The sequence below is a fragment of the Argiope bruennichi genome, chromosome 2 (assembly GCF_947563725.1).
Source record: "Argiope bruennichi chromosome 2, qqArgBrue1.1, whole genome shotgun sequence".
Taxonomy (NCBI): Eukaryota; Metazoa; Arthropoda; class Arachnida; order Araneae; family Araneidae; genus Argiope; species Argiope bruennichi.
Genome location: NC_079152.1, coordinates 74038533 through 74065971, shown reverse-complemented (window position 1 = coordinate 74065971; position 27439 = coordinate 74038533). Strand labels below are relative to the sequence as shown.

General features: G+C 28.2%; 1 protein-coding gene across 6 annotated transcripts in view; it reads right to left on the bottom strand.

Annotated features, from left to right (window-relative positions):
• LOC129956931 (GATA-binding factor 5-A-like) overlaps positions 1-27439 on the bottom strand; it is a 74294-nt gene that overhangs the window by 29843 nt on the left and 17012 nt on the right. For all 6 annotated transcript variants that reach the window (XM_056069012.1, XM_056069029.1, XM_056068989.1 and 3 more), the window contains exons 2-3: positions 7309-7772; positions 321-641 (exon numbers count right to left, since the gene is read on the bottom strand). In XM_056069012.1, the coding sequence (XP_055924987.1) occupies positions 321-641; positions 7309-7765 (778 nt within the window). In that variant the 5' untranslated portion in view covers positions 7766-7772. The remainder of the gene's footprint in view (positions 1-320; positions 642-7308; positions 7773-27439) is intronic.

Below are 27439 nucleotides of genomic sequence, written 5' to 3'. Positions count from 1 at the left end.
TGTGATATACAATAGAAACAGAAAATTCAGAATGTAAACGAAATTATAAAATGTATCATTTCATGAGCATCTTACCTTCATTATAAAGTCGAAATTAATATTTTTTAGATGCGAATGATGATCAGCTTGTTATGACGTCAGCTCATTTCACACAGGACATAGATTACTAGCAAAACTTTCATTGTTTTTAAGACTGGCATCGAGAAGAAGTATTCAGCTTTGAGTAGAGCCATGACATGCACAAATATTCATAATATTTTTCCAATAATTTACATAATAATTTCATTTTTATCTATGATTGAAAACAATTTCCAACTTACCGAATTGCGTTCTTCTGCCTTCTTGTAGATAAGCCGAAGACATCGGTGGTAATGTAGACCATCCTCCCGGTTCATTACCGGAAGCCAACAGGTAGGTAGGATTTGCCATGTAGGCACCATAACTGCTTCTGCCGTTTGCACCTACATCGTTTGCTTCCATAATAGGGCTTCCAAGTCCAGTGATATACGCCCCAGAGTTGGTGTTGGCACCCCACATAGGGGGTGCGCTGGCATGGTTCATTTCTTGTGATGGATACGGCAAAGTTGTTGTGTAGACCACACTACCTGGAGATATTGGTCTGGTACCTTCATTTTCATAGCCTGAATTAAGAATACAGAGTTTAACAGTTGAGGAGTAGAAGTAATCACTGTTTCAGGAATCCTAAACTATATTGTGCATCATCATTGGGAGATGTTTTCTTTTTTTTTAAATTATATAATATTCTGAATTTTAATGAAAAATTTCTAAACGTTCATTTGGTTGTAGCCTCTCTTTTGATAATCTCTTTTATATGCTTATTGTCTTATCATGCAAGAAAAGCAAAAAATCTTTTAATGAATACTAAGTGCTATCACGATATAATTGTTGAAAGTATTAATATACAATTTTTGAGAGTTAAAAGGTTTTTGAAAATCGTCATATACATAAAGGGGCTAATTCGCAAATGAAATGGCATTTATGAAAGGAAATGCACAATTCTTTCTATGGAACAAAATGCCATTTGGGTTCCAAATAAATTTGGATGCTGTTATTGGCACCATTGTCCAGATATCAAGACAAAAAAAATACATTTTCTTTGAGGGTTTACGTTCCGTGTATGAACAAAAAAACATCTTCGCCAATGGATTGGAAAAGACGTAGATTAACGTAGGCTTCACATTCTTCTAGTATTACTTCGCAACATATCTACTTTAAGGTTATATCAAGGAAAGAGCTTTGAAATAATAATTTAGGAAAGTGAATCTAGAATAATATATACTATATCTAGTTTTTTTTTTTTTTATCAAACATTGAATGCAGCAGGGGATGAGTATCAGAAAATTGCTTTGATATTCCCAGAGCTATGAAAAGAAAGCACAGTAGAAATATCTAAAGTAATTGATCATATATTGCGATATTTATCATTTACAAAAATAAGCATATATCATAAATATAATGGCTTTTGCAATATTATTTTTTTTAATCAAGGAAAGACTTTATGTTAGCGTAATATCACGCTTCCAAATATTAAGTCATATAACTTTGAAGAAAACTATATAAGTATAAATAACATAATTATGGCATTATAGCCAGAGTTTAAGTTATATTTATGATTAATGTATTGTCTCGGCCATAAAAACGAATTTGTTAGATATTATTCATACCATAGACAGACCAATTCAACTTGATATTATGGCAATTATTACGCTCATTTAAACTCTCCTGAATGATAGTGCAGATTTAAAAATAGGTAGAATAGGTAGCCACCTAGGCCAATTAGGCTGATAGGGGACTGCTGATCTATTAAAAAGCATTACCAAATAAATAAGTTTTTAAAAATATGTCTTTGATAATTTTATTATAATAATTTAAAACACAGTTTACTGAATTTTTTAGTTATTATGCATTAATTATTCAGATTAGAATATAAAAAAAATCGCTCAAACTGAAATAGCTAAATCAATATCAAACTAAAAAAAAATAACAAAGAAAGTAGTTTTTATCATTATTAGTTCTTATTAATTAAAAATAGAAAATCAGGAAGGGAAAAAAAACGATGTTAAAGACAGATTTTGACTCAAAAGGAAAAAAATGTAAGACTATGTGGTTTTATATTTTAAATTTTTAACAGATTATCAGTATAAAAGTGGATATCCCAGTCATGATTTTCATTGGCTCCATAAAATTCAGATTTCTAACTAACCACAGTCGAAACATTAGTTGTGGTAATGTCCTTGAAGTGTGAATAAGGAAATAAAATCTATAAATAGAAATTTTTGCATACACAAACGTTAAGGTATCTGAGGGTAATCCGACCTTTTCGAGGTTTGGGCTTTAGTTTAATTTGTAAAAGAAGAGCTCTGTTGACTTGATAAGAAAATTAAGAACAACAATTCTTGCAGAACTTGAGGGGAAGAAAATCTGAGCTTGCTTGCGTTTCAGAGTGAATATTCTGATTTTGATCTCGTAAATGTACCCCTTTCTTTTACCTCACCTTATACTAAGTACAAAAATAAACCATATTGTAATAGTCAAAAATTTCGAACTCTAGTTTTTGATGAAACTTCACATTTCAAACCTCCTCGAGTTCATTAAACGCCTATTTCAGACTTATGTCTGTCACTCTTTATGAGAACACCATAATTCAAAAGCGCGCTAAGCTAGACGGGTGAAATTTAGTTTATGGACTTAAGATCAAATTTGTCTTAGTATATTTCTACCTAATTTTGAATAAAATATATTTTGTGGAAGTTTTCCTGGGTGGATGTTTGAGTTATAACGAACATGATAACTATAAAATGTCAGTAGCTAGACCAATAAAATTTGGTTCTCAGGTTTAGCATCTAATCTGTCGATTCGTTTAAAAATTTGAACCAAATTTGTCAAGAGGCTCACAGCCTGTCAATCTATAGATCTACTAACACAATATAACAATCTCTTCTGTTCTGTGGAACTTCTTCTTTCGCTGTAACTACTTTGTCACTGGAAACATAATGGTTTAAATTTGTTATATAATTTCATGACTCTATTTGCAGTCTGATATCAAAAATTTGGTTTTAATCATTCCGAAAAAAACCCCATCTAAAATATATTTTCGATTTTCGGTTACTTGTATGTATTTATTGTCAGGTATTAATCGTCAAAAAAATCACATGCCAAAAATTAGTATTTCATGGCTACTATTTACCCTCAGAAGCTACTGCACCCCTCTTCCATGGTAACGAGGATACGACATCATCAACAAATGACGAGCTTTTTTATGGTTTTTATATACGTTAATAGAGAATTTACAGGTCAAGTGAGTCTATTATACCCATTCATAGTCTAGCTGGGTAGAGAAATAAAGTTAGTAATGCTGTAGTATCTGAATACTGTTTATTTTTACGAAATTCAAAAAGCATTTTGTTTAAATCCTTATTCTTCCTATGACTACTAATTATTTGACCACTTGCATTATTAACAAGACTTAGGAAAGTTTTTAAAATAATTGTTTACATCCAAATTACCTGAAATAAAAATAAGTAAGTTTCTTTAAAAAGAGATGAACGAAAATGTGTCTTGTTATTATTTCTTTGTTTAGTTGAAATAAGAACAAAGCGAAATTCAGGAAAATCGAATTTACTGAGGAAAAATGGAAATGGGCATTCTGTTAAATTTTAAACCTGAAAGTGAATATAAAGGTTAAATGAAAATTCTTTTAAAACATAAAGAGGACATAGTTTATTAATTACCAAACGTTTTCCCTTTTTTTATCAACATTATCATAATCTTAACTTGAAATAAGAGTGATGGCATTACCCTCGGGCACATTATTAACCTTAACTTCCTAATAATTGAAATTCATTATTAACATTAACTTCCTAAACACCAAATTGCCGACAAACGTCTATCTTAAAATTATATCATATTCAATTGAAGAAACCTCTACGTTGTCTAGAAATTCATTTGAAATTAAATATAAATAAATTATTAATTAATTAATTACATAAATAAATATAATTCAATTTGTAATGAAATTATTTATTATTTTATAATAACACTGATACTTAAATTAAATAAATAATATAATTTTTTTAAATTTAAATCATTCATTACTTAATAAAGAAATTAATATTTAGGTTTAATAAAAAATAAACAAATAGATTTTGTTCTTTTAAAAGTTTTAAAATTATTTTTGAAGATAAAACTTTTATTGTTATTGTTATTGAATTTTTGTTCTTATAGATTTCTTTATTTTTTTTAGTTTTTATAATCTGTTAAAATAAGACTGAATAATCGCAATGTTCTTTGATAAATTAGAGTTTCGTTTTTAAATGCCAGACTTGATAATTTTTCCATACTCTTTTATCGATTAAAAAAAAAAGATTACGCTGTTTCATAAGACACTTATCTACTGCACACACATTCCGAATTTATGGATTTTTTAATCAAATTATCTGTTTTTGATAATTTGATATATTATCGTATTTTCAATCTATTTATTAATTTAACTATTTTCAATTCATATTTCTTCACACCGATGAGTCAAAAGTGAGGGTTACTTGATTATGAAATTGTGGCTAAAACTAGCAGAAGTGACTTTCCTAAAATTTTCCAGCATTTTTTGTAATCAAAAGTGTTCTTCCTGTCCCCCCAGCATAAAATTGAGTACCTCGGAAAATGCAGTGGATGCCTTGTATGGCACTGGCGAGTGATATCGATGTTTGACATGAATCTAGCGTGCGATATTTCGTGAATATTCTCAAGTATGCAGTTGATACGCAAGCATACGAAAATCGAGTATGCATTTTGGACGCCTTTTTTTTTTCCTACCAATTAAAACCAAATTTTGATGTGGAAGTAAAGATATAATCACAGCATCACATAACAAATTACTCACCCCGCAAAAAATTGTAGACCTTGTATAATGTCCTGATTGATTTGCATGGCGCTGGTGAGTCATAGTTACAAAATATAGATATTTGGTACAGTTCTAGCATTTTTATTGAATCTAGCGTACGATTTTGGGCGGTTATATTTTAAATATCAAATCTGTGTACCAAATTTTATTTTGATTTATTAAATATAGTTTTGTAGTCGTCGTGTTAACTTATTTATTTTTAGGGCTCAAAGCGATATAAAATGTGGAATTTCCTCAAAATCTGGAGATTTTTACTTTCTATATTTGTATGCGAGGAAATAATAAACATTATTTGAAATAACAAAAGAATAATTCTTATTACGACTAGCGAGTATATGGTATGAATGGACCTTAAATGCGAATTAACACAGACCACTATATATATTTTTCATGTCAGTTTGCAGTTGACTTTATTACTGATTTCAGAGGAGTTTTTTTTTTATTAGTTTCTATAAATTCTTTATAAGTCAAGAGTTTATTTAGCCTTTTTTTCAGTTTTGTGTTGATTGCAGGTAAAATTTAATTTCTTAGAAAAATCGCCGATGAAAAATTCTACTGTATGTACTTTTTTGTATATAAATATCAGAATAAAAACACAGTACTATTCTTTAAGCCTGAGTTTTGTTTTGAGAATAGTGAATTTTTTTTATTGAATAAGTTAGTGAGAATTTTCTAATGTATCACAAAAAAATATGATATATATTCAGAATTACTAAAATACTTTAACGTTGAATGATTTCACTTGTTATTTTTTTATATTAAAAAAATAGTTTCAAGAAGCCTTTTGGAGGAACCATTAAAGCCAAATCACACGTAATAGATTTTATAGATTTTTTTTTTGTTGTTGTTGTTGTCCATAATCCCATAAAATTAGATTGTTAAGTTATGGTTCTTAAGTTTTCAGTTGTACTTTTAAAGCGATTATTCGAAATTCCTATTCATGAAACTATGAGTGATTGAAGCCCAGAATTTAAGTTAGGCCTTTTATTGATTTTTATAATCTCATATTGCTAGTTTCTCCTTTGATTTTTTGAAAGGAAAATAAACATGCCTCGAATAGGAATAATCCCGAATCTGAATCAAATGCTCCGAATTAACCGATTTTCTTAATTATAAATAAAGTATTCCTTATAAAATCAGAGAAAATAATTCTGAAATTTCTAGTATAATTTCTAATAAACATCTTACCTCCCCCTGTCATAAAATTGTAACCTAAGATAAGATCGCGAATGATTTACGAAATAGGCGAACTATAATTATGAAGTACAGACCTTTGACATGAATATTTTTCTTGAATCTACATCTACCATGCGAATATATATTTTGGACGACTTTTTTCCGACCGGATGAAACCAAAATTCGATACAGAACTGCAATGACAAGCTTTCAAAATGCAGACAGATAATCAATCCTTTAACAGTTTTATCAATATTGGACAGTTCAATATTTTATATGAATCTACATTTTAGATGCTAAATTTATACACGAAATTGTATCTATCCAGCTCTTTGTCTTTTGCGGTTACCGAGTAAACTTGTATTCAGACAGACAGGTGAGAAGATTTCTTTTGAATGGATTTCATTCAAAATTTGATAGATATATATAAAAATGTGGTCTTAAGTCTATATGCCAGATTCCTCTGCCCAGCTCACAGTGGTTTTGAGTTATCGTGTTCACAGACGGACGGACTAACAGGCAGACAGATATAATGCCAAAAAATGTGTCTTTCGAAAACAAAGAACTAAGGGAGGTGAGACACATGGAAATTCGTCAAAACTGGAAGTTACAAATTTTTGATGATTGTATTCTATACTTTGTGCATGAGAAAGTAAAAAGCATTCCAATAGACTCCATTTTAAAGATTAAAAATTAGCTTTTGGTGAATTTTTAGTTTTATAGTTAACTATTTCATTGCTTCTGAATTATTGCACACTTTTATTTAACTTGACTTATTTCATGTTAGTGTTTTATAATCGATTTTTACCTCCCTGAGGAAGGTCTAGAATTTTGATATTACAACAGCATTGTGTTTTGAATAATACGCAATTATTTAATCCTATTTTCTGTCAAGAACATAAAAATAAGGAATTGATTTCAATATTTACAATTATTTGTAAGTATTGCAATAGCGAATTATTAATTCAAGATTAAAGAAGTTGAATTGAAATAAGTTCTAAATATTACATTTTAGTTCACTAATAAAAATGCTTTTACAAAATATTTTTATTAAATCTATTCTTATTTTTATTATTTTACTTTAGTTTATTTGATTTTCTTTTATTCCACTTTATCCCTCTCCAACACATATACACCCATTTCATTTAACATGCCTCGTTTCATATCCCAGTTGTCGGTTTGAAATACAATAGATCTGGTCGCCCTCTTACCTGACACCATGTGCAAGTCCGCTGTCTGATAGCAAGGCACCTTAACATAACTGTACTTCTCGTAGGCGGACGGAGAACCCACTGGGGGCGGCGGATTGGGGCTGAAGCTCCCCGGATAATACTGTCCCATGAATCCGTTGCCATCCCCGAGGGTCTGGTAGACCAGCTGCTCTCCTGCAGCCGGACTGTGATCGCCAGGGCTGAGGGACTTGAGGCCACGGATCACCGTCATCCCTTCGGTCGGATTCTCCACGGCCGACGAGTAGGCAAGCTGGATAGTGTCCGACTGTATTCCGGCAGACGGACTATTGGGGGAAGTCCGACGAGAAGGCGGAGAGCCACCTCCTACGTCAACGGAAGGATCGTCTTGTGTGGAGGTAGGAGTACGCTGTTGCGGTGGAGTGGGAAGGGGAGGTGGTGGGGTAGTATCCGACCATGGGACTGGACATCTGTCCATAGCTCACCTGTTGGAATAAGAGAGAAAAGATAAATTAAACTGATTCATTTTTGTTATTGATATAAGAATGGCGCTGCATTAAGTTTCTAATCGCAAGATTTGTATTTAATGGGCTTGATTGAATGAACGATTTTATCTCATTAAGGCGAGAGAAGCGAAAGGATGAGCATATTTCCGGAATTCATCGTCATTCTATGACCTTGATTTTCGCTCTTTTAGAAACTTTTTTGTTTCAATTTTTTTTTCACGTGTATGTGAATATATATATGTAATGATATTTTGGACTTTTAATTTCGGTTTGATTAATTTCCAAGATTTTATCTTAGTTTAGCCCATAGTGACTTCGTTCTAAAAATATTCTCTTATTTCGTGGTCCAGTTCCACTTTCTCTACTTGATTGGTTCAGGAGAGGCTTTGTGGAGTTGCTTGGTCAGCTGGACGCCGATATTTTCGCAAGCTCGGCGTGGGGGGGGGGTGTGTGGAAATGTCCAGTGGGCACATTCTTTCTTGAAAGATCCCTGTGTTTCCCTTGCATGTGATCGACATGCGTCAGAAATCCCTATCAGAATCTTAGTGATATATTGGCACAATGAAGAAATATTTTCCCTGTCAAAATCTGGAGTTATATAAGGCTAGGGATAGTTTATTTCGGCCCTTTTTTTCCCCACTCTGGCTTTTGCACTGCGCTGTGACGGACGTCTTGTCCGCGTCTCTGCTTGTAAATAATTATGCTTACCCGATGGATTAAAAAGAATTTAAAAAGATAATAAGTCTTTTCACTGTCTTCAAACTGCATCATGCTTCACAACAAATAATATTACATATTAAAAAGCCGACAGGATTCGAGTTTGCTTACACACACACACACACACACACATATATATATATATATATATATATATATATATATATATATATATATATATATATATATATATATATATATATATAATCTTGCTTGAATTAAAGAGAATTTATTTGATAATGTTTTCCACTTTTAAAAAAGAATTAATAATATCTTTCCCCAAATTGATTTGTAGCGTGAACTTATGGCTAATTTTAGATCTTCACACATTCCAAACTGGAACCTTCAAAAAAAAAAATAGTTGTCGATAGATTTCTGTAATAATAAATCCAAGTTGAAAACGACGCTAATTAATAATCAGATGACATAAAAACTCGGATTTACAACCAAAAAGGCGTTTAAAATAAATAAATAAAATTGTAAAATAAATTTATCTCTATAGTATATTTTAATCTTACTTATTTTATCATTAGAATAGGATCTTAACAATCGTCTTATAAAATTACACATTAAATGAATGCAAAGACACACTTTGAAATATAATTATACTATATCTCAATATCTATTTTTTGGAATATTAAATTTATTCGTTTTCTTTTTTTCAGCGATGAAACAACTTGTTAGTAATAAAATTGTTAAATTTATTATAAATATGAATTTTTACCACCTCTAACTTCAAAATGAAAAATTACTGCTATATATTATATAAATTAACGTAATGACTTAATAATGTAAAATATATTGTAATATATTTTTGTAATTCTAATTGCTTTAATTGTAGGTGTACTTATAGCTTCCCATACCGCCTGAGCATACTGAGATTTGAATAATCATATGTTTCCAAAGATCTGCAAGCAGTTGAAACTCAGTGCCTCTCAAGTAAATGTAGAATACGATTGCAATAAAGAGATAACAGCACAATGGAATCCAAATCGAAACAGTATCAACAATAATCATAATGAAAACAATGACCACGAACCCATTATGTTCTACACTTCATCGCTCTCTACTTTGAAGCCGATAAAGGTCAATAGAGGATGAACACTTGCGTCATTTAGCACGCAGTAACTAAATGTAGCAAGTCCCAATAAGTGCCCAAACAATAAAAGCAAAAATTGCTAGGACTTTCAATACACAATTTTTTAAATATCAAACTCTTTACTTCTGAAACTTCAACGTATTCCGACTAAAATTCAGAACTAGTCCTATATGAAATTTTAGGTTAGTATTAAATATTAATTGCCTTTTTAGGAGCTGACATTTTTTATACTCTTGTTCAGTTTGGAATGTTCAAATATGTACACAAAGAAGATTAGCAATAAAACTCAAATTCCATTAGCTGATTATGTAAAAACCACATTCATTTTAATACTAGAGTTAACTCATTTGGAAAGTTTCAGGGACGGTAATTGAGTTTCGACAAACAAGTGTTTAAATCAATTAGAAATATTATTAGATTACTGTTAAATAATTGAAATTTTTCTATTATTTGACTTAAAATGAGGAAAACTAATTTAAATAGTCAGATTTGTGTTATATATCACTTCAAAATGTGAAATTTGCTCTTTAATTTTGTAAAATATAGGTTATCTTTTCATTGTTTTCCTTTATTGTTCAGATTGTTAAAACAAAAATGAAAATAAGGTAATTCACATAAAAGTGTAGTGCGAATGTACACTGGTTCTAAAGGAGACATAAAGTAATCAGATGTAACTTTACAAGGAAAGGGGACAAAGAACTTACAGCATAACATTGCTTCATATAAGATGGATGGCGATACTGGAGATGAAAGATGGCAAGATAGATAAGATGAAATGTCAATTAATGTTCTTCTTTGACTCAGACCAAAGAAGTTGCAGCAGATTTTTAAGTGAATCGTTCACCAATACTCCAGCATATGTATCGAAAAGGTATACTAAAATTCTTGACAATTAGCTCATTGTGAACTAGATAAACCTCAAAAGTCTCATGATTAGGCCGTCTACTCCACATTTCTTCTCAGCAACAGAAATTTTCCACTTTTGCACCATTTTGTTATATATAATGAAAAATAGATTCTGTATAGCATCTGAAGATATTTTGTGAAGTGATTGCACAAAAGAAAATGGCAAATTAAAAACTGCATCAAAGGATGATTATAAAGGGTGTCCCAAAATTAATGTAAGATTTGAATTTGCCTCCATTCGTGGAGTAAAGTGTTGGTAACAATATTAAAAAAATCATTAGGGTTGGTAAACTATCACGATAGAACAACTTACATGATAGAACAATGTGTTAACGTAAGATTTCAAGATTGGCATTAAATAAAAAACATGGTTATTTTTCCTTTAAATTTTAATTTATTGAATCGTAAAGTATACAGTATAGGGTTATGTATGAAATAACACTTATATGCCTCCACAGCTTTGCTAGCACATACGCACTCTTTTTTCGAAATTTCCCATGACCATTTTGAATTAATGTGACTGAATTTCGTTGATACAGAGTTGAATTTCTTCCTTGAATGCTAGCGTGCTTGTAAGCTTGTTGGCATAGAGCTTTGACTTCAAATCCCATAAAAAGAAATCGAATGGTGTTAAATCATACGATCTAGAGGATAAATTTTCAAACTTTTGAACTGTTGTTGCCAGACTTTCATTATTATTAAAATATTGTTCAATAATGAAAACACGTTGTTCTATGGTGTAACCTTGCGTTTTTACTAACCCTAAACTGTCAGCTGTCAAATGGTTTTTTTAATAAGGTTGCCAACACTTTACTGTCCGAACGATGACAAATTCAAATCTTGTGTTAATTTTGGGACAACTTTTAGTTAAACTTTGGTGATCCTCAAAAAGAGCTTTCCATTACAACTTACTGAAGATTGATAAAACCTTTACAGTTGAAAAAATATCGCCAAGAAATAAAAAAAAAAATCTTCAAGAATTACAATTTTTATGTCTAGTTTTAGTATATAGATAAGAATAAATTTGCCTGCAAGACAATGTTCTGAATAGGTTTTACAAACCAATATATGTATGAGAGTTGCATGAATTGAGTTATCATGTTCTATCTCTCTCGGCTTATGCACCATATCCTTCGCCAACCGAGTGATAGACAACTTTTTCAGTTTTCAGTTTCAGAATCAGTTTTCAGCAGCGAAAAAGCAGTAGAAAATGCCTTTAAGTTTTCGATCATTTGAATTCTATTCTTCTGAAATAGCAAGGTCATTTCTTCTTCCAATGGTTTTTACTTCAATTCAATAATGAGTTTTAAAATCACCATATAATGCTTTAAACTCGATATTTTACATTTTTTAGCCAACTTAATTTGCTTGCGTGCAGCAAAAAGTTATCTCGAAAGAGATGCGTGTTCGTAAGGTACTACGTGCCATATTTAGGTGGTGCATGCTAAATGACACAATTTGCAATGCTTATTTCTGTTTCTAAACACTTAAAAAAATTTCTTCATAAAAATGAGGTATAAATTTTCATTTTTATGCATGATGACACAAAAAAATGACAAAAAGTTACCAGTTCTGTTATACGTTTAAATTGATGTAAAATAATTAAATATATGTACTACCCAAACTAATAATTAGTTGCTATAAGAAACCAATAAGTTTCTCATATCAAAATGTATAAATATCATTTTTCTTTAAAAAATACTCTACTATTTATATTGTCTTTCATTATTCCTTACTCAAATTTTAAGTATAATTGCTTTTAAAAAACATACTTATTAAATTTTTATAAAGTGTTTTTTCTCCTGTACAGCATGTTTCCGTATACAGCTTAAAACAAAAAAAAATAATAAAAGATTACACAGTAATCACGAGAGGAAGAATCATAAAATAAGAGAACAGATATAACATAAGTTATCGATAAATTAAAAAAAAACTCTTGTTCGATAAGATAATTTGTCTTAGTAATTTTACTGATTACCATTTATTAATCCCAAATAAAACATGCATAACAAATAAAGAGAAAATTAGAGTGAAGATCTTAAGCACAGTCTTTTGGAATCTTCACGTTTTGCTGTTTAAATTTCACCTCTTACACATTATCTTACAAAAGTAAAGATGGATTCGTGTTAGTTAGAATATCATCTCATACTAAGAGAAAAAAAAATAATATGAAACAATCATAAAAAATATATGTAAGTAAGATTTAAAGTTTTTAATTGGCATCTGTTTTTTTAGCAGATAATATGAAATAAAATAAATTGAATGACCTAATATTGAATATAAATTGATGAATAAAAAAAAAATTTTCAATTTCAACTTCAATTTTTTTTTTTTTCTTTTTTTGAGAGGCATACAGATTGACATAATCATTCAAAAAAACTCTAGCAGATCGTCAGGTTTAGGGCCATCAAATTTGGCACGCAGTTATGTTTAGAATAGTAAATTCGCAAAAAGACAGGATTTTTCAAAATTTTAATTTGTTTGAAATTTTAAAAAAATTAAAAAATCAACTTTGCAGCGATACAATTTTATTTTTGAATAGTTTTTTAAAATTTTAATAGATTAAAAATATATTTGCGTATATCTTACTAACTTAAGTATCGTTATTTTACTTATAACGTGTATATACATGCATATATTAAAAAAACAATATAAAACAATGACAATAATAAAAAAACAATATAAAGCAATGACAATAATAAAAAAACAATATAAAACAATGACAATAATAAAAAAACTCGCTTTTTCATGTGCACATTATCGCTGCTGTATAATTACGGAATGCATTTAAATATGGAATTTTAAACTACATGAATCAAATCTTAAACACAATCATTCTGCGATGCTCCGGATTAAAGGTTCGAGTATTTATTTTTAACTTTTTTTAATATACAAAAAATATGTATAAAGTGTATAATATGTAAATAAAATGTAAATGTATTTTTAATATACAAATCATATGTATAAAGTATTATACGAAAATGCTATGACCAAAGTGAGATATGTGTATAAAAATAAAGATGTGTTTAAGCTTGTATTTATTATAATGCTAGTCGCTTTCACTGACCTGCACTGAGCTATTTTCCCACCATATTAATAATATTACTTTAATCATGTCCTTCATCTTTGATGAAGCCTGTCTTATTACAATAAAGGAAAATTTTATTTTAAACTAGACATATTTAAAAACATGTTGCGTGCTCCTAAAGAATTTTTCGTCCCAATTTGTATTGTACACTAATAACCCAACACTTTAATTGAATATCTGACTCGTTATCTTTTGGTCCATTGGTTATCTTTTGTTTCAGGTAATTCGATTAACTGTAATTTCATGTCCAAAATTCTTTCAAATTATCAGACACTAAAACCATGTTATTTTAATTGTCTTACTAAAGTTTTATTTATTGTGTATATGAAACGTTCTAATGGTGGCACTCCTGTTACTATAAATATTATAATCCTATTGCTATAAACGTAACGATTCATCTATCATCTAAATTTTGAAATATCGTAACTTCACTTTTGTATTTGTCTTATAAACAACACGGATATAATCTTTCTTCTTTAGCTTTTAACAGTGGAAGAAAATCAAGCGATTAAACATTGGACGAAACAAAGAAAACGGTTTGAATTTCAGGGCTACAATGTAATCTGTTGTTGGAAATTGTAGGAAATTTTTTTTAGAAAATTACCAAAATTCAGAAAAAATTGATACCGCTATTAAATTAGTATTATTAAAAGAATTGTTTTTTAATTTTTAAATGGTGTAAAATTTATTTTTATGCAAATAATATTTTTGGCAACTATCGCGGAAAAAACCCAAAATTCAAAATTATTTTTATTTAATAAAAATTATATTTGAAATTTTTTAAAAAACAATCGCTATCAAGTGCACGTTTCTGCTCTTTCGAAGTACATATATCGGCCAAATTCGATAGTTCTAGATGAAAAGATCTGGAATGTAGAGCGCCAACACAAGCACTTTCACTATTATTAGTAGTATAGATAGAAATAGAGATTAGAAATGATTACATTTGCTCAATGAATATGGGGCATTCAAATTGCTTAGCTATGTTTGCAAAATACCAACTTCTACTTATTGAATCTGTGGGCTCTGCTAAGTTTTAATTTTTTGAAATCTTTGCAAAATGTTGTGGTAGGTAGAAGAACATTGATTACATATTTTGAATTCTTAAGTTTTCAAAAAAAAAACCGAAAAAAAAATCATAAAAAGACCTTGGAATCTTTTTGGATTGAATAAATCAATGCGATATCAGTGTGAATTGTTGGGGTCAGAAAACTAATAATTTGATTTTGCTTATTATTTTAAATGTACAGATAAGGGAAGCTGGAAAGAGGTAATAATCTAAAAGAATACCATGAGATTTTAGGACGTCTTGTTCTTCTTCATAAATACATTGAACTTAATTTAAAATTATTAAACTTTTGAATTTAACTATAAAAAGGTTCAACTGACTATTAAATCACAATTTGAAATTTGATTTTAAAATCAAAGAATTCAGAAAAAAAAACCTTCAGAGCCATGATCAAGCTATATTATAAGCTAGAATCGGTTATCCAAAAAAAATTTACAGATAAATACGATGCAATTAACAAATGAGAAAATACTACCAAGCTGCAGAAATGTGTTTAAGGGTATATATAAACCCAATTTTTAGTGGAAAATGTTGCTCATTTATGAGTAATCAGAAATGACAATGTTGTTCAGAACATAATATAAGTTACTAAAATCAAAATAATTTTGAAATAGTTTCATAGTTTAGTTTTTTTTAGTTTTGTTACTCATATGAAAAAAGAGTCTGCAATTTTTCCATGTAACAGAAGGAAAATTTTCCATGGTTTAGTTCAGAATAATATAATATCTTTTTTTGAAACTTTCGGGATTGAGTCACAAGCAGAGAGACCTTGAAAAAGTTCCTTTGACATGAAGGGAATACCAACAAAAATTTGTGAAAAGTAAAAATATTTTTGCTTCGACCGAAAATTTATTAAATTATATAATCTTTATGTAAGTTCTTACGGCTGATTTACTATGGCGCGTTTATACTGACTGGCTATGCTTGATCTACATTTACTTATATTGTTTTCCACTTTGTTACGTTCGTAATAAAAATTTCTTCTTTCTAGTAATCCCTATTAATAATACAGATGAATGTGTGAGTACCTGCGCATTAATACTTCATAGGTCAGGTAGCTTGACTTAAGAGTTATCACACTGGGCACATATTACTTTAGAGGGTGGGAATGTGCCTCTCGACAAGTTTTTTTTTAATTTTACTTAATTAAATATTAATTGAAATTGTGAATCCAAATTGTGATTTTGAGAATATTTCAGCACAAAACAATTTTGCGTCATCCTAAAATTTTAAAAATATCTATCCAATGAAACCAATATTTTTAACTATAATTTTTTTTCTATTTTTAATTAATTTTTAAAATATATTTAAAAAAATTCTACAACTGTTGCCATTTATTTATCCTTAAACTTTCCCTGATCACGTACGTGGCCTCAAACTATGACGTAAGGATTAAAGTGATGTCATGTGCACCAGTCACGGATTGGTTCCTAATTACATCACAAAATGATGTCATATGTAGAATTAGAGTATATATGTATCTGTCTCTTTAAAACTGTGTCTTTTTGTGAGTGTCTCTGTACTGTGCTGTTAATAAAGATTTTTGTTCCAATAAACGTCGTAAAGATTTCTTTGCAGAACCTGAGTTTGTAAAAACAATATATTTCATTGATGAAGTGAAGATCAAATTGCTTTCAGCGTCGCTACTAACATTTCACCCTGACTTTTTCCCCATTGTAAATGATTAAGATGTGTATATTCGGCTTACTTTATCATATTCAGTAGATTTTAAAATAAATCATTCTTTTAATATTTTTCTTTAAAACTTTTATGGTTCTTTCAATTAAAGTTTACTGAATAATAGTGAAAAAAAATTTAATGCATCTAGTTTTAAATCTATTGGTCTTTCCAGGTTATATAATTGAGCTGATACAATAGAAAATTGGTACAATAAAGAGAATGGCATAAGGTTTCAAAAACAATACGAATTATAAATGTTTCACAATTTAAAATATTTTGTTGAAGAAGCCATGAAAGTCGATTCACACAAAACATTTAATAAAATGTTTTGAGTCAATTAATCTCGGAAATTCCAATTGATTGCTAATGGCGTTTAGTCTTTAATAAATCAATATTATATAGATTAGAGAAACTTAAATTACAAAATACATTTCAACGCATATCTTCGGCAATCGTTTTAAATTGCTTATGATGTTTTGTTATTCTAAGCTTCATTCAACTAAAAAAAAAATCCTTTTATCTTTACGAAATATTCTGTCACCAAAACATTTCTATGATTAGTTTACCGTTTTATAGTTTAACATCTTGCTTCACACTCAAATTTTCGATAAACCTTCGAACTTATCTTGCGATGCGCGTTGTCGTTTGTCTCATTTGCAATTCTCTAGTATGTGATATCGATAGTGAATATCGATTATCAGCGATTATAAGTTGTTGAATTGTAAACACAGCAAAGATGTCAGAAAGATAAATTTTTTATAGTGTGAATGACTTTTTTTTCAATTTCATTAGGTCAAACTTAGTTAAAAATAAAGCTTCAGGTGAAATCATATATTAGATTTTTAAGCGAAATTTTCCATTCTATACCAAACTAATACAAAAAAAAGAAGAAAAAATTAGTAACTGCTAGCTTTTCTTAACAGAGCTAAATTTAATTTAAAAAAAATTAAGATTCATTTGATGAACATGGGCTGCAATTTTTTAAATTTAAAATTTATTGATTAAGATGACCATCTTATTTTATTAGATGAATTCGATTTATCGATGCCTTCTTGTTATTTCTGAGACTTATTTCTATTGACATATTTTAATAAACATAAAAATAATGCTGGAAAAACATTTATAATGCTTTTATTTTTGTTCCTAGATCAGGGACAAAAAATTGTTCCTGATCTAGTAACTAGGATTCTTTGTTATTGTGCTTAGTTTATAAAAAAGAATTACACATGTAAACAACAATGTAATTGTAAGAGTGAAACAAAATTTTCTCAAAATAAGATTTTAGCATTACAATTGAATTCATCCTTTTAAAAAAAGGAATCATCTTCATTTTTATAAATCTTACAAAGGAAGAAAATAAAATCTTTTTTTCTTTAATACTTCCAGAAATATCAGTAATTTTATACCATCATAATATTACGCATGATATAAAAATGCCTATATTATTTGCTTATAGTCCTATAGGATGCCCATGGAAATAATTTTCTTGTGAGAAAATAACCTGCTTTCGAATTGAATCTGGATTTGAGAAAGATCAGTTCCCCTCTAATAGACAAGTATTTTATGAAATCTATCGCAAAAAAATAAATAAAATAATAAGTAAAATAAAATAAAATACATAAATAAAATTAAAAAATATATAACAAAACCTTATTAGATTGAGATATAATAGGCAAGTTTAGGACAAAAGGATGCTACAGTTGTTCAGACACTTCAACCTTTATAATTGTGGCCCACTTATTTATTAATTCACAGTAGAAATCTTTATAATTAGCTGATATGTAGTGGTAGAATTTTTTGACGTTTTGCACATTTCTTAATGTCGATAAGAAGTAACATTGAGAAAGTATTATTGCAGAGAAATAACAATTCCAGAACTTGGAAAAGAGGTAACTTTCTTTTTAAAAATGGTTGACCACTAGGCTTAAAATCTGCTAGATCACGATTTATGACATTTCTTAATCTATATTTATTTGTATTTGTAGATATGAATCTATTAATATATGAATCAATACTAAAGGATTGCAAAGCACACAAATTAAAAAAAAAAGAAACTGTGAAAAGAAATTGGATATGATACCTTTGCAAAATGGTAGGTTCAGTGACGAGTAGAAAAATTAATGAAACTTTTGCAAAAGAAAAAAAAATCCTTTTCAAAACAATTGCATTGACTACCCTGCAAGGATTTTTAGTTTTCTTCATCAAGATTTTATTCTGTAATTGTATGAATATCAGAATCCCAAATATCGGAATCAAATATCAGGATTGCAAAGTCTATCTCATTAGATTGCAATTCTGATATTTGATATGGAGACAATGCCCAACTGGCATCCTAGCCATCACAATTCTTCATCTCTCTGCCTTGAAAGGATTTCAAATACCACAATTTGCACAGTCCAATCATTAATAAAACCGAAATTTATTGTCACGACCTGTTGATTCGTTTATACCGAACACTGCGTCCTTGCCTGCAACAAAGATGATCATTTTCATATAAAAATACCCACTATGTGTTATAAATAATGATTTTTCTTCAGTAATAAAATTTCAAAATTTTCCCCGAATTATTTTGTTATAAACAGTCAAAATAGTCATTACTATTTCTCCTTATCTCAACTTTCAAAACTTGTTATTTTTTTTACTGTTTTAGTACTACCTTCTATGTCGTATTTTAAAAATTCAGGATAGATACATAACATTTCACAGATCTATATATAACTGAATTTCATCCAGCATTCGTGAAATTAAAAAAAAAGTTAATTACATTGCCTTTCCGTATAGTTTCGAAATGGAAAATATGTTTTTGTTTATTTAAAGATATTATAAAGTTTGAGCAAAGGGATTTAGGAGCAGAGTAAAATTGCAAATAAACTGTCAAAAAACTAAAAATGTTCTTCATTTAGCATTCCCTCAGGATATGGTATCTAGAACGTCACCAAAAACTCATAGTTTAAATCAAAAGTGATAAAACAAATATACATTTTATAGTTTACTGAAAATCTTTGTTCATCAAAACTATCATGATTTATTTTTCCATTCAGTTTTTGTTTTAATATACGATGAAAGTAAAATGACTATTAGAAATCCTTTCTTAAATAACTGAAAATGTTAAAAACAATCCATTTAACTTCAATATATATATATATATATATATATATATATATATATATATATATATATATATATATATATATATATATATATATACATTATAATATATTCATTAATAAGAGCAAATTTAAACTGATATAGAATTAAATTATTTTCTTTCATTTTTCATTATAATTTTTAAAAATGCATTGCTTTAAATGTTCTTGATAAAAATAGGATCCGTTTTACCTTCAATTCGTAAAAGACATTAGCCAATCAATATTTTGAGTTAATTAAAAGAATTTCCGGTTATTAAAAAAATCACAAAAGATTTTTTTAAATAATTAATAAAATAATAACTGTTTTCTATAATATTTTTTTAATAACTAATAAAACAATAACTATTTTCAATATATAAATAAGATTGTAATATTATAAAATTTGATAACACCTGCTCTTTGAAGTATTTGAAATAATGCTTTTAAATAATTGTTATTTTTTTAAAAAAAAATTATAATTTTAATTGAAAATAGAAAATGTTACTCGTTAATTCTATTATTTTCTAAGTTGTATTATTTACAAAAGAAAATATGTTAACATTTTTTCTACACACAAATTTTACTCTATTATTTTTTTATTGTTAAAGAAAGTGGACAAGATTGTAAAGAATCTTCACATTTCAAACCCCACAAAAAAAAAAAAAAAAAAAAAAAAAAAAAAAATTTCGTGGTGTTTTTTTCCTTCTCTCATCTTTATCAAACTACATTATCGAAATTAGTATTAAAGTTCTTTCACCAAAACAGTAAATTTGCTTCAAATTTTCGAACAATTACTTAACCCTTTCTAGGTCCGTGGGAAGTATGCTTCCCACCAAATTTATCAATCTTTGTATGAAATTATGTAGGTTGGCATAAGTTCTGACAAATTGTTTTAGTAAGTCAGAAACTTAGATGCTTCAGTTCTTTATCTCAGGCAAAATGACGTGTCTTGATTTGTTGCTTAATTATTAATGAACCAAATTAATTAATTAATCAAATTAAATTTATCTAATAAGCTAAATGAATCCCTTTTCTTATTCTAATTTCAAGCCTAAAAATATTTTAACATAATATGACTAGAAAAAAATGGCCCTTTAAAGGGTTAACTGTGAAAAACACCGGTTATCTAGTTCAAAAATACAATGAATTAGAGAATATTTTGGGAGTTATAATAAAAGTATGGATTTACAACAAATTTTGAAATTAATACATCAAAGCATTCAATATTATAACTAAGCACGTACAAAAGACCAAGTTTCTAAAAGCAAGAAGGATGAAATTCAATACATTTTACATTCCTATAAATTTGTATCGAATTTGGAATCAAATTTAGTTATATATTTTCATTGTATTAAAACACTGTAATCACTGATTTTCACTCAAATTACTTCGCATTAATAAAATAAATGTTTTTACCGTCCAAATTCCCATTAAAATAATACACGAAAGACGAGAGTAAAATATCTCCGACATTTTTATACTGGCTTCCATTCTCAAGAAAATTAAAATTAAATGCATTTGGAGCAAAAATGGAAATCCTTGATATTAACGTTACAATTAAAAAAAATTTCAAGTGGTATTAGTAATGAACTTCCTAAATAAATTATTCTAAATACATAAAAGGGAAAATACTAGAGGAAAAGAGAAGATATAAAACATACAAAAATAAGGCAAAAAAATTCGAAAAAAACTAATTGCTAAAACCATCTGTAAAAAAATATTTTTAAATGAAATAAAACATAACTTTTAAAAATTGAAACAATTACATAAAAAGTATAATGATGAAAATTCTGAAAAGTTGCAAAATTCAATGAAAGTGATAATAATGGAAGATCAAATAAAATAATAATAATTCCTTATAATGGAAGATCAAATAAAATAATAATAATTCCTTACAATGGTAGATCAAATAAAATAATAATAATTCTTTATAATGGAAGATCAAGTAAAATAATAATCATTCCTTATAATGGAAGATAAAAAAAATAATAATCATTCTTTATAATGGAAGATCCAACAAAATAATAATCATCCCTTATAAAGGAAGATCAAACAAAATAATAATAATTCCTTATAATGGAAGATAAAAAAAATAATAATAATTCCTTATAATGGAAGATAAAAATAATAATAATAATTCCTTATAATGGAAGATCAAATAAAATAATAATCATTCCTTATAATGGAAGATAAAAAAAATAATAATAATCATTCCTTCTAATGAGAGATCAAATAAAATATATATTGACAGATAGGTCACAAATCTAAAGGATTAACAACCACCGCACTTTAAAAAAAAAAAAAAATCTAATTTTTGGAACATTTTATTAACATACGATGTTGGCATAACATGTTGAAAGAATACTATAGACCACATAATGTATATTTTTTGGGAAAAAGAAATTGAAGCAAAAGTGTTGCAAAATGCGAGTTTCTCAGATTTATGGGCGTATTTTATGACCAGGATGGTTGCGCCTAACGGAAATAGAAAGTGCAATGAATGACCCCAGCTCATCCTGTATATGCCGAGGATGACTGTTCGTCTTTACGATATTGACCGAAACGTTAGCCTAACTTCATATGTTAGCGACAGACAATTTTTTTCTTATCAAACAGTGCTTAGAATTTCAGAAAATGCATTACGAAATATTGTTACAAATAGCAGCAACCGCATTACAAAACACAAAATCCTACATCTTCATTTTTAATGCAATTCTGGATATTGGGAAATGCATGTAACATCTAATAACATGTTGCTTCATCATGAAATAATTGTTATATTTTAATTTTCCCAAGCATTTCTTCTAACATTATATATATATATATATATATATATATATATATATATATATATATATATATATATATATATATATATATATATATATATATATATATATATATATATATATATATATATATTACAAGAGCCAGACAGTGCTTGAAATATTTGTATTGATTTAATATTTTATATACCTTTCCAAGGCATTTCACGAAATTTCACAATCATTGTATAAAGATATAAATATCTTTTCCGAAAAAAATAACAAATGATTTTCAATTAAATTAATCTCTTGGATATTTAAAGAAAATGAAATTAAGTACGGTTATTTTCTACAGAAAAATCTAATTGCAAAGCAATTGTAATTCATTTTCAAAATCAAAGTCACTGAAAATATTTCGAATGAAAAGGAAATCTTTTGGCATAATTAATAAAGAAGTTTTTTATAGGAAAATTTTTAAGAAATTGGTTTGGTTCGGCAACAGTTTATTAGCACTAGTTCTCTTTGAGAATATATTATGCCAAAATAATTGATAAGTTCAAAACAAATCTATATTTATTTAAAGTTAAATTAATTTTTTTCCCTTTGATTTTCCCAACTTTGATATATGTTGAAAATAACACATTTGTTATAATTCCACAGAAGTCAACATCAGTAAAATTGTTAGCAATTTTGGCAGCTTTATTTGTTAATCCATTCCTTCAGTTCCAACCATAAGGTGTCTTTGCTTTTTTTTTAACTAACCAAAAATAAACTTGATTAAAATGAAGAAAGCTTCAATTTATTTAGTAAAAAGATGAGATCTTATGCTATAAATTGACAACATTTTTTTATTAACAAGTATTCAATTTCTTTCTAAAGCTTAATGATTTCTTGAAGTAGAATCATTCACATGACATCGAAACAACAGAAAACATAAATGGGAATAAGAATTTCAAACTGCATTGGACTTTGACGCCAAGTTTTTTACTCATGAATTGCGCGATGAATTCTAGAATAAAACTGACGTAAATATAATACATATATTGTAACTGCCCTACATATGTAATTTGTTTTCTTTTTTTTTATCTCAAAAGTCTTCAAAAAAGGCAATGATAAAATATGGAATAAGGACTCATCGCAAGTAATCCCTGTTCCAACTAACTGGAATTTTACATCTGGCAATCTGAAAATTTTGGCGTTTCCAACACTCATCAAATTGTTATCAAAATGTGATATTCCTATTCTATCATTCTTTCTGCTCTTTATAAAATACATTCAGTGACGACTCCAGATGACAATGTAAAGGGTTGAGAGTGATCACGTTATCAATGAAGTGCATAATAGCTTTTCTATGCGTCTTAAATTATCGGAAGGGCATCATGAAACTGAAAACCTTCATTTTATGCTACGAGAGTTACAAAATATCAATTATAATATCTAAAACTACAATCTGTTAGAAAATACAGATTTCACTTAATTATCTTTCTTTTCAGATCACGTGTTCTTTCACAATGTCTTAATGTTTAATTTTTGTTGTTGTTTACCATATTTATTTTTGTTAACCTATCTATATATGTGGTAAACCAAAGAATCAGATTTCCAATTCCAAACACTGACCTAATTTCGCCAATTTTTTATTTCATATGAAGCTCGGGATACATTTATATGTCATCAAAAGTTCCTATCATCACTCCCTCCCCTCCCAATCTAGAGAGAAATCTCAAAAGAACTACTCCATGTTACAATCGTAATAAGTAAAAGAACACGGTAGAGTCCTCCGCCATTACTTATTTCCCTTGAAAATTCATGCCGTTTAGATGCACCATCAATGATCAATTGTTCCCCTTCGCCTTCCATTTTTAAGTGATTACAAATTAAGATTTTGGTGCATCCCTCATTGTGAACAAATGGACCGATTTCGCCAATTCTACATGAAAACTAACCAAAACAAACCCATGTTTATTGTACAAATTTTATTTAAAATTATATCTTTATCTGTTTTTAAAAGATATAATTCATCAAGGTTTAATAACATTATTAAATAATTGTTATTAAAATGTCGAGTGAACCTCTCGTCGCCCAAAGTAGTTATTTCTTTATTATTTTTATTAATATATTTTAATTATTATATCATTTTATTTCCATATCGTAAAAAAGAAAATTCTTCAAATTTCTTGTCATCAGTCTCTTTGTAAAGATTACATTATCTAGATTCAATCGTAAAACTAAATAAAAAGAGCTAATCGCTTCGATTTTAGAAAATCACTTATAGTATTGAATGAAAATGATCTAACCGTATTAAGTACATTTTGCATTAAGCAAATGGATCATACAACTTAAAAATAGGCCAATAAAAAATAATAAAGAGAAACGCTTGCGACCTGTTCTACAACTACCGATCAGTAGTTGCGTACTGGTTGAGACTATTTGAAAGATTAAAATGTCGGTTTTCGCCTTTGTAATTGAAGACTGAAATTGAAACTTGTTCAACCCCTATTTTTCGATCTATAAAGATAGCAAAAAAAAAATCCCGAATCTATTGGATGTTAATTTTTAAAATTGAACCCAAAATGCAGTTGATTAATTCAAGTTTACGCTCATTTAGTATTTATAGAAAAAACTCCTTTTAGCTTGCAGTTTGGGCTTAGGCTGTAATCTATTCAACGCCTATATTTATAAATACCTGCGCACAGAAGGGGATTTATCTTGTGCTGTTATTTTCATACTTCAGTAATTCATTTCTTAATCATTTATATCTATGTGCACATGACCGATGTGCACAGTACTGATTGTATTAGGAATGTTTTAACACTGATAATAATAGCAGCAATATAAAATACAATAATATAAAAAAGCGGAAATTAAAAAAAGGAAACTTAGTTTAATGACAATTCATTAAGTTAAAATAACATCTTCAAATGTATAATTTAAAAATATTTATGAAAATTACTTATACATATGTGTCAAAAATAACTGAATAGAGAAGAATATATTCTTTTTCTAGATGAACTCTCATATCAATTTTTTTTTGTCTCTTAACTACCACAGTATCTGTAAATGAAGAAATCGAATAAACTCCTCTGAAAATTCAAATTTTAGTCTCTTTCTTAGACAAAATATTTCGTCTAAGAAAAATCCATCTTCATTTTTCCACCTACATAAAAAATTATTATTTATTAAAATTTAAATCTCTATGAATCTCATACTTACGTTTTTAAAACAAAACTGTATATTTACTACATCTACAGACAGCCGTCAGATGTCCGCCAATTGATAACACCTATCTTATACTGTTACATAGAAGATAGCTGGCACATGTGTGCGAACATGAGCATTTAGTAGGTTCAAAGCAAATAAATATTAGACAATGGTGACAAACATTCCGATAACTAATAACAAATACAATGCATTCTGTTAACGATAATTATTTCAATTCTAACACACAGACATACATGTTTCGATTCTTAGTAAGAACTGTTTGAATTATATTGTGTCAAATCACAAATTTCTGATGAAAGAAAGGGAAATAAGCAATTAAGTTTCTTAGAAATTCTAATTGACAGTCGTTCTAGTCATAACATAATACTACTTCATGTCACTGTGACTGTACCCTTTATGGTTATTTAAGCATTGTAGTGAACATGAAGTGGAAGAGACTTCGGAAGGCTCATCGTTTGTCCAACTATCTGCTTGCTGGACTTCCTTCACAGTACAAAAAAAAAAAAAAAAAAAAAAAGAGGGGGGCCGAAATAAGTTTTCAGAAACAATATCCGATAGACTTGGCCACTTAAAATTTTACATAGTACTAATCTTAGGTTTTTAGAGTTAAAAGTATAATATTCTAGTGAAAAAGAATGTAAAAACATGCAATTAAGAGTACAAAAACATACAATTTGGTGTATAAAAAGACAAATTAGATACAATACAAATATAGAAAGGAAGAAAAGCTCATAAAGTTTAGGATTGTGAAGAATACATGCAAATTCTGCCAACTGCACTTGCAAAAATAGGACTCGTAAAACTGATTTTAAAGCAAAAAAGAAAAAGAAAAGAAAACTCTGACCGTTTTTTAAAATTACGAGATCCTCTAATTATTTTAATTTAAAATTATCGTTAAAATCATTTAACCCTTTAAAGGGCCATTTTTTCCTAGTCATATTATGTTAAAATATTTTTAGGCTTGAAATTAGAATAAGAAAAGGGATTCATTTAGCTTATTAGATAAATTTAATTTGATTAATTAATTAATTTGGTTAATTTATAATTAAGTAACAAATCAAGACACATCATTTTGTGTAAGATAAAGAACTGAAGCATCTAAGTTTCTGTCTTTCTAAAGAAATTTGTCATAACTGATGCCAACCTACATAAATGCATACAAAAATTGATAAATTTGGTGGGAAGCATACTTCCCACGGCCCTAGAAAGGGTTAAATAATTAATCACTTCAATTTTGTCAGAGTAAATAAAATGAAATTTTAAAAAGTTAGATTACGGATATTGATATATTCGAAATTTTTTCGGTTCATAAATTTTGAAAAATGATACCACTCTTGTTTAAAATGGATTTTTATACATAAAAGAACTTCATTCTTATTATTCCAGAAATATGATCTGAAACTATTCTCTGCTTTCATCACATTTTCTTATTTTTTAATGTACAGAAGAAGAATCACTTTTAACTTAAGAAAATGTTTATCAAAATAACAAAATCTGATAAATCGCACATTTTTCTGTTGCATGTTGCATGCTAAATAAATATATCAGAAATAACAGAATTATACACAGAAAATCGTGATAAAAAAGATATTATTATTTCACAAATATATATCAGAACACTTCTTTAGATTAATAAGAGTTAGTGAAAGAAATTATGTAGACAAAACTGCTGATTAAGATTTACAAAAAAACTGCACATTTGAGCGGAAAATTTTGAAACAAACTTTTGATTTTATAATCCAAATCATAAAATATCATAAATCATAAAATATTAAACGAACTATTTAGAAACATTGTAATAACGTTTATAATATGAAACTAATCATCTTTAAGTGCAACATTTATGACAATTTTAGATTTATGCCTCCGATAAATCTTTTTTTTCTTTGCCTTTATCTTTATTTATAATAATATGCCATTTTCTTTATTTATAATAAAGGATCAGGTTTATGTATTGGCTCTTTACAGGATAGAT